Below are 9,565 nucleotides of genomic sequence, written 5' to 3'. Positions count from 1 at the left end.
TACAAACCTGTGTATACGAATACGAAGCTTGCAGTACTTATGATGCAGGAATAATCAGATATTCATTGACGTGTGTTGGTGTTGCTTTTTAGATGCACAGATATACATACATATATAACGTGAGTTTATACAGAAACGTGAACAAAAAAATTGTATTGAACATAACGTGAAGTTAGTCAGAGAATCTACTCAGTAAGACGCATGCGCTGCAGCCACGTGTGAATCTATCTGAACTGAGCGTCATGTTTGCTACTAGTGGAGGATGCCATTTTAATGCCCACAGTGCTGCTCATGGTGGTGTCCTAGTTCGAACGGTATTTTCTCTGTCTTTGCATGTTTATATGTGTATAAGAAATTTACATTCTATCTTGACGCGAACTATTAACAAAGGAAAACATGTTCTGGATGCAAATGAATAATAAGTGAATAATAAGAGAGTGTAAACAACTTTTAAGATCATGTATGACACGTTAACCTGAAATATCTTCCATTGTCTTCTGCTTTTCATTGATTTCACGACTTTTTATCAAATAATTACAGTTTTGTTAAATGTATTTGATAACTGTATCTCATACAATTTCTATATTCATTTACAAATTGCTACTGTTATCGTGCAGTTATGGCATATTTTAAGGAAAACGCGAATTGTTCTTTGAGGATATTATTAAAGTCTACTGCTCACTAATCATAGATTTTCCTTGTGCACAGGCAAGCAGTTTGTCTAATAATAATAATAATTTCGTAAAGCAAATGGCTCGAGTGTTAGTTTACGTGCGGTCCGTTTATGCAATCTCCATGGATATAAAATTGGACAACAAAATGGACGTAAGTACCTTTTGAAACATCATTCGATAAGTGAACTTTGACCGTATTGAATAATGTATTTTGTTTCTACAAATCTTGGTTAATATAACATATTAAGCTAATGTTTATGTACCACTTTCTTTAACTATTTCAATATGACAATGTAAGATTTGCTTCTTTGGCCGTTCTGACGCAAACTTATGATTTGTAATAGAAATGAAATTTAATTGTTGAATTAAAAGGAATTTCCACGATGGTACATAAAATTTTGTATAATGTATCTGTCAATTATAAGACTACTTTGGCCAACGCGCTATGATCTCTTGCGTCTATACTTTATATATTATGGCTCAATAATAATACATGGATTAAAAATACTAAAGTAATGCAGAATGTCTAGCATCGATGCAACCGTGTTTATTATTGTTATCAATATAATATTTAATTGCTCCGTTGTAGAGTAATGAGTTTATGCGAATGTGATCATTTTACAATTAAATTTCATTTACATATTTTATTTTATAAAAATGGAAATATTGAATTACAAATGATTTGCATTAATATGTTGATATTTAGTACACTGATTATGTTTGCCATTTGTGTTATTATCATTTGTTATTAATTTTCCTCGGCTTGTAGAATATAAAATTGATATTTATACATATATAAATATGTTTTATGTAATATTAATGTAAATCGCTGTTGTATCGTGAAATGTTATCTATTTATTCGTACGATACCAAGTGGATTAGTAAGAAAGATTAGATTTTCATCATATTAATGCGTCGAAGCATACGAGCGTTGAAACAACGTATGTTGTAAAAAATATATTGCCGTATAATGGATTAATACTCACAGATGTACCAGGAACGTTCATCACTGGGAACGTGCGCTACCTGTTCACTGATGTATTTATATAAATACGGGCATTGGATTCAGCTGAGGCGTTTTGTAACGTATAACTTTAAATAGAGCAGGTCACACGAACGTATCGCTGGTTATTCGTTATCAGTTCGATGAGTACGTATTTTTTATGTATGTCCAGCGATTATTCTATAGCGAATAGTTGTATCGGAATGAAAACTTTTCTATTTTGTGCAAGGATTTTCAGATTTGTTTATTATAAATCATTTGTTATTGCAAAAATCATTTGTATAAATCAAATTATTTACAGTTTTTAACGCACTTCGATATCGATTCAGATTAAAAAGAAATATTATTGGAGTTTTATAACACAATGTCGCGAACGTTCCGTCAAGCATGGTTTACGCCACAGTCAAGAACAATCGCTATTTTTGAGAACTAGAAATTTAGCGCTTCGACCATCTGCGTGTCAGCACACTGATAGGGCGTGAGTAATTGTTCCGCCAGCTCTGCAAAACAGACGACGCTCGTATGCCGTGACTTCTACGTACGTACGAAATGACTGTGAAACGTATGCCCGTTTTAACGCTCGTGTAACCTTATGCCCAGGTTTAAAGCTGTATGCGTTATGAAAAGTATTGCTGCTGTGGGTTTATATACAAAATTTTTCCGCACACAGTTATAACGAGGCACAGATACGCGTGTGCGTTTACCCGCGTGTATATATATTCTTATACAAATTGGCAACATAGTGAAAGGGAGGAATTTTGCATATGTCCCTTACTGCCCGAACAGCATCGGGACAGTAGTTCTAGTATAGTCTAGCGTAGAAAATTCGTTGAGCAGCCTGTATAGCTGAAACGTATCGTAATGACGCTACGCATCGACTCCAAAGTCTCGTGAAATGACATCAGTATATCAATATATACTTAATATATACCCAATGGCTTTGTCTACCAATTAAGGAAATAATATTACTTTCTGCATCGATGCAAGCCAATATACACCATAAAAGATCAAAAAACGTTGATGCGTTCATCGTATCAGCGTATGTAAGCACCGTTGACAGTCACGTTTTCCTTCTTTTTGACCAGTTACTACCATTGACTGTTTCTCACACCGGTTACTGATCGCGATTGATTCTACAATATCTTCCATCGAATTGGATACAAATATTGCTACTTTAAACAATTCATGGTGATTTTTGTAAACTTTTTGAGTTGTTTTTTTATATTTTCAAATGATATTGAATTTTTAGAGCTTTGCATGGTGTTTGTTGCTCTGTCGTATATTTCATTTCTCATTTATAATATACAATTTGTTAAACATATAGAAGAACCGCTCGTTGCTTTGTACCAATTTGTTACTTGGAAGAATACATTCATGAAATAACGTTAAACAACCATGTTAAAAATATCGTATGCGAATCTGATTTTTCTTCCATTTGAATATAATTGAAAGTTGAATATAATCCACTTCACTACACAATAGTTTGAAAATATCGATCGGCCATGTCCTATGATAAATGTTAGGAGTTGAGGAAAAGTTTCGTAGCAATTCTAATGAAGCTGTAAATTTACACAAAATTTACACCTCTCTTCTTATGTATGTAGTATTCTGGATTTGTGCAGTTATGTTTTTCATGTTTTTAATGGTAGAACCTGGCTAACTCATAAACATGGCGTCATAAAGCGTTCTTTCTACTATCTAGTTTTGTAGCTCTATACATAGTTTTCTATCCAACCCATGATATTTATGACACGATTGGCTTCAATTACTAGGCTAGGACTGTTTCATAGATTTTTCGTTTTTTAGAATGTTACGTTAGGTTTGTATATTTTTTTCAGCCTTCTGACTATGCAATAAGAATAAAAGAAGAGCCAATCGATCCGGAGATCTGCGATGATTTGTCGCCAGTTGATACGAATACAGGGAATGAAAATGAAACAGCGACGTTTAAAGGTGAATCTTCGGATGACGTTTATTCTGAAGACGAAGAATTCGCGTTTCCTCAAGAAAGTACGTATCTAGAAAATAAGAAATCGGATCCTGATAAACGAAAAAGTAAGCATAAAGTACCTTCAAACAACAGAAGAAGTTGCAACGTTTGTTTGTTAACTTTTCGAACTAAACATTTATTTGATCAGCATAACAAATTATATACCTGTAATGTATTTAAGTGTAATAATTGCACTGCGATTTTCACTATGCATTTTTCCTTGATACGTCATTTAAAGAAGCAATGTCGTACGAAACAATTGTCTGGATATAGATGTAATTTTTGTAGCCGAAGGTTTTCCTTTAAAAGACATATCCAATCTCATTTATTCCATGCGCATGGGAACGCAATATTTTCTGGTGAAAGCAAAATCACGAAAACATCTGCTGAATCGTTAGGAAAGTCGAATCATTCGGATGGTATAGCCATGGCAGAATCAAATACTTCACACAGTCCCTGCCCAAAAAACGTAGATAGCTCAATAAATATATCTTTGATACCATCCAAGGGAAGGGACCAATTGCATATTTTTACAAAATCAGAAAATAATAGCAAGAGGTTCTGTTATCGGAAATTTGTATAAAGTAGATATGCGAGTTATCATACCGTCAGTTTGTAATTTTAGCAATAGAGCGGTGTCAAACGCGGACACATTGCAGTTATGGCACGAACGGCTATGTCATCAGAACATCAGACATGTTAAAGAATTCGTAAAGAATTCAAATATGAAAGTTGTAGAAAAACCTAAAGATCAGAAGGTACTTAGCAATAGGTGGGTTTTAACGATAAAGCTAAATCCGGACAACTCGGAACGATACAAAGCGCGACTTGTAATAAAAGGGTGTTCACAGAAAGAAGGCATAGATTATAAGGAAACATATAGTCCCGTTGCTCGGTTTGACACAATTAGATTAATGCTCAGTATTGCAGCCAAAAATAATTTACACCTCGGACAGTTCGACATTAAAACCGCATTCTTATATGGAAGTCTGAAAGAAGATATTTATATGAAACAACCTAATGGTTATGATGATGGTACAAATCGGGTTTGTAAATTGCTAAAAAGCCTATATGGCTTGAAGCAGTCTCCAAGATGTTGGACGGAACGTTTCACAAAATTTATCTCGAACTTAAAATTTTATCAGAGTAACGCAGATCCTTGTTTTTATATTTATACAGAAGACGACAAATTAATGTTGATGACCATATACGTAGACGATGGACTGGTAGCAGCTTCAGACGAATCTTTAATTGATAAATTCTTCGATGATTTAAATAAAGAATTCAAAATTACGAGTTCGAAAAAAGTAGAGTTTTCTTGGACTTGAAATTAATAGATTAGAAGATGGTTCAATATTCATTCATCAGAGTAGGTATATCGAAAACATATTGGAAAAATTTAATATGAATGAGGCAAACAGTATTTCTACACCTATCGAGACTAATTGGAGCGAAAGTAACATAGGCGATAATGATTGTAACGCACCATACAGAGAAGCCGTAGGGAACTTAATGTTTTTACAAACTGTAAGTAGGCCAGATATTAGCTTTGCAATAAATATACCGGCGAGACATTTAGAGAATCCAAACCAGTATCAGTGGAAATTAGTCAAGCGAATTTTGCGCTACATAAAAGGGACCGCAGACATGGGACTCTTGTATACAAAAGCAGGCAGTCTCGAAACCTTTAGCGACGCTGACTATGCAAGCGACAAAGAAACAAGAAAGTCGACATCAGGCGTTGTATGTAAGTATGCGAATGCGGCCATCACATGGCAATGTAAGCGACAACAATGTACAGCTCTATCTACGACCGAAGCTGAATATGTCAGTGCAGCCTCAGGAGCGAAAGAAATTATGTGGCTAAAGAAAATATTTCTTGAATGTAAATTAGAGATCCTTAAGTATATGCTATGTGTAGACAATACTAGTGCCGTGAAATTAATTAAGAATTCAGAATTCCATCAAAGAAGTAAGCATATTGACGTAAGATATCATTTCTTGCGAGATTTATACAATAGAGGCAAAATTGATATAACGTATGTAACAAGCGAAGAGCAATTGGCAGATATATGTACAAAGGCGTTGCCAAAACCGAGATTTGAATATTTAAGGAAAAAGTTAGGTTTGAAAAGTAAAAAAGATAGATATTAAGAGGTAATTGTTTGTAAACATGTAGAGTTTTTAGGGAGGGTGTCGAAGTGATTATTACTTCTCAAAAAAAAAAAAAGAGGAAAAACTCTACATGATCTGTCTAGTCTTCTAGTTTTTTTTTTGTGTAATAAATTAATTTGTATGGAAAAGAGAAAGGCGGCTGGCAAATGTACTTGAGAAGGCATTGACAAATTAATTTTCAGATATTTACGACAAGAGTTAGAAAATATTAAGAGATAATTTGTAAATTTGAGATAATTGTTTGTAGGGATGTAGAGTTTTAGGGAGGGTGTTGAAGTGGTTACCACTTCTAAGAAAACTCTACATCTGGTCTTTTTTAGTTTTCCCAAGCACTGAAGCCATCGACAGCGTGTAGACAAAAGACTGCGACGAAGTCAGGCCATAAACAGTAGACAGGCGACGTTGGCTTCGGGGTTTTTCAGTTATTAGGTAACACAGCTAGCGTGCGGATCTGGACCAGCTCAAATTGTATTTTACTTATTACACTTCTATTTAAATATATTTTCTACCTTACAATTTATCCACGTGTTTTCTCTGTTTACACACCGAATAACCTCAACACTTTTTATTTCTATTATTTATTTTAGTCCGTGCTTTTCGGCTTTGGACGACTTCCAGATTACATCTCTTACATTGTCTTTACTTATATTTAACGCTTTTGCTTCCTTGCTGCTCTCCCTCTCTGTGGTTCCTCCCCCTCTTCTGCTGCTCTTCTTCAGCACTTCCCCCATGTCCCTTGTTCCTCCTGTAATCTCGCATTCCTCTACTACGTGCTTCAGGTCCTCCTCTCCTTTTTTGCATAATCTGCATTCTCTTTCTCCCTCCTCTTTCCAGTGTTCTCTTGCCCTGGTTTCGTTGCCATATCTAAATCTCCCTACTATGTTTCTGTCCCCCTATTTCATCTTTCCTTCTAGGTACTTTGGTAGTCCTTCTTTCGCTATGTTTCTGTAGTGTCTGTTGTATTTAGATTCCCTTAATCTTTTCTCCCTCTCCTCTGTTTCTCTTTTCCTTTTTTCTTCTATGATCTGGTTCGCTGTCATCCTTTCTTGTCTATCTTCTGCTTCTCCTTGAGCCCTTCCCTCTCTCGCCTCCTCTAACCTCATCTTTTCCTTGCTCTTTTCCCTTTTTGGCCCTTTCCTCATTTCCTTTCTCTCTCCTTTATACATTCTTTCACTAATTCCTTCTTCGATTCCAAGGCCTTCTCCTCGTACCTTACTGTTCTTTTCAGTGCCTTTTCTCTAATTTCCTCTATCTTGCATTCCTCTCTCAGGATGTAGTTTGGCGTTGTGTTTAAGCCTAGCAACCATCTCACGTATCTCCTTTTTACCCTGTCCAGTCTCTCATCTATATTCCATCCCCACACCTCCGTTCCATACAACGCTACATTCTTTACAGTGCTCCAAACATCCTCATTCTCCTCTTGTAGTCCCTTTTAAATATCCTTTCTCCTACGCTCCATGTCATCTTCATCGCAATTGCTGCCCTCCTTTTTCTGTCTTGGATATGCTTCTCGTCGCACCCGTTTTCTTTTCAGTATGTACCCTAGATACCTAATTTCATCCACTTCTTCTAGTTCTTGTTCCCCCCATCTCCATTTCCTTTGCCTCCTCTTGTTCCTTCTCTTTTCAAACACTATTACTTTTGTCTTTTCGGTGCTCAGTTCCAGTTCCACTTCCTCTAGGAATGTCTTCATCATTTCCTTTAACTCCTCTTCTCTGTCCGCTATCAATACAATGTCATCCGCGTATGATAATGACCATAGCTTCCTGTCTCCTACCACTATGCCTCCTACTTGCCCTTTCCTCATTTCCTCTTCCTGCCCTGCCACATATATGTTAAATAGTGTCGGGCTCAGCGGGCACCCTTGTCTCACTCCCCTCACCGTCCAAAACTCTTCTGTGTAGTTGTTCCTGATCCTCACTACGTTCTTTATCTCCTCTGTCCTTCTGGTTAACTTCTCGTTCACCCCCATTCTCCTCATTATCTCTCCCAGTTTCTTCCTGTTGACCCCATCGAACGCTGACTTTAGGTCCGCGAAGCTAGCATATAACTTCCCTCTTCCCCGACTCAATTGTTTATCTATCATATGGTTCAGTACGTACACTGCGTCTATCACTCCTCTTCCTTTCCTAAATCCGAATTGGCTCTCTACCACCTTGTCCTCGATTTCCACCTTCAGCCGCTCGTCTAGAATTCCTGCATAGATCTTGTATGCCGTGTCCATTAGCGTGACCCCTCTGTAGCTCTTCACCGCCCCTTTGTTCCTCCTCTTGTGAATCGGACATATCGCGCCTTTTCTCCAGTCTTCGGTTATCCCCTTTCCATTCCAAATTTTTCCTAACATCTCCCATAACGCCTCCCCCACTTCCTTCGGCGCATACTTCCATACCTCGTTTTCCAAGCCATCTTCCCTCGTTGCTTTTTTCTCTTTCAATTTTCTTATTTGGAGTATTACCTCTTCCTTCTCTATGTTGTCTTCTCTCTCCTCTTTTGATTCCTCCTCCTCTCTCCACCCTTCTGTTCTTTTGTCCTCTTTGTTTTCTGTCCCCTCTAACGTTTCCATAAAATGATTTTTCCACTCCTCTTCCCTTATCGCCTCGTCTACAACCTCTCTTCTTCTCCTATATTTATTTATGTATTTCCATGCTTCTTGCTCTGTTTTGATCTTTTTGATTTTCTCCATCTCTTCCTCTTCCTGCTTCTCCTTTCTTTGTTTACACCACTGTTTGAATGCCTTCTTCTCCTCTATGAATTCTTCTCTGCTGCATTTTCCTTTCCTAAATTTTGTCATTTTCCTTCTTATCTCCTTTTTCCTTTCTTTCCACTCCTTGTCGTACCATAGCTTTTCTCCTATGTTCCATTTCCTTATCCTTACTCTTTTCTTTGGTATTGCCTCGTTTATCTTCTTCTTAATTTCTGCCCACATTTCCTCTACTGTTCTTCCCCTGCTTGCCCAGTCTTTGCACTCCTCTAAATATCTTCCCGCACTTCCTTTTGTCCATTCCCTTCTCTCCTTCTCTTCTCCTTTTCTTTCCTCATCTCTTTGTACCTCTGGTCCCTTTATTTCTATTTCCAACGGCATGCGGTCTGACTCCACTCTTTTTTCTACCTTCATGTCTGTTATTTCCTCTATCGCTTCCTGGTTGCCAATCACGTAGTCTATTACTGATTTTCCCCTCTCTCCCACATAGGCTCACTCGTCTTCTTCTTTGTCTCGACCGTTAATTATCGTCCAGTCTCTTTCATCCAGCAACCTTAGCAGCATTCTTCCTTCCGTATTTATTGTCTTGTCTTTTGATCTCCTGCTCTTTTCTTGTCCTAGTTCCTCGTTTATCAGCCCTCCCTCTTCTCCCGTTCTTGCACTCCAATCTCCTCCTATGATCGTCACTTCCTCTTTCCTTCCCTCTATTCCTTCCTCCATTTCTTTCCATGTCCTTTTCGTGTCCTGGTTATACACCACCACTATTCTATATGTCTTCTCCTTGTACCTTATTTTTCTTTCTACTATGTCGTCTCCTATTTCCTTATACTCTATTTCCCTCAGATTTTTGTTTACGCCTGTTATTATACCCCCTCTTGCCCTTCCCTTTCTCCATTCTCTCCTTGCTGCCCTGCATTTCCAGTCGTATTCCTTGGGCAGTCTATACTTTACCCTTTCCCATTTGCTTTCCTCTGTCCATGTTTCCGTGAGGCCGATTACGTCAAATGTTCTTAAATATTCCC

General features: G+C 37.3%; 1 protein-coding gene across 1 annotated transcript; it reads left to right on the top strand.

The window, feature by feature from the left end:
* The first annotated feature begins 371 nt into the window (after positions 1 to 371).
* On the top strand, positions 372 to 4,366 carry LOC117215219 (zinc finger protein Aiolos-like). The gene is made up of 3 exons (XM_033461619.1): positions 372 to 460; positions 709 to 825; positions 3,516 to 4,366. The coding sequence occupies exons 2-3, from the start codon at positions 751 to 753 to the stop codon at positions 4,248 to 4,250; spliced, it is 810 nt and encodes a 269-aa protein (XP_033317510.1). The 5' UTR covers positions 372 to 460; positions 709 to 750; the 3' UTR covers positions 4,251 to 4,366.
* The last annotated feature ends 5,199 nt before the right edge of the window (positions 4,367 to 9,565 follow it).

Source organism: Bombus bifarius, unplaced genomic scaffold, assembly GCF_011952205.1.
Source record: "Bombus bifarius isolate JDL3187 unplaced genomic scaffold, Bbif_JDL3187 scf7180000009451, whole genome shotgun sequence".
Classification (NCBI taxonomy): Eukaryota; Metazoa; Arthropoda; class Insecta; order Hymenoptera; family Apidae; genus Bombus; species Bombus bifarius.
Note: the sequence above shows the minus strand (reverse complement) of the source record. Positions and strands in the feature narration are given on the sequence as shown.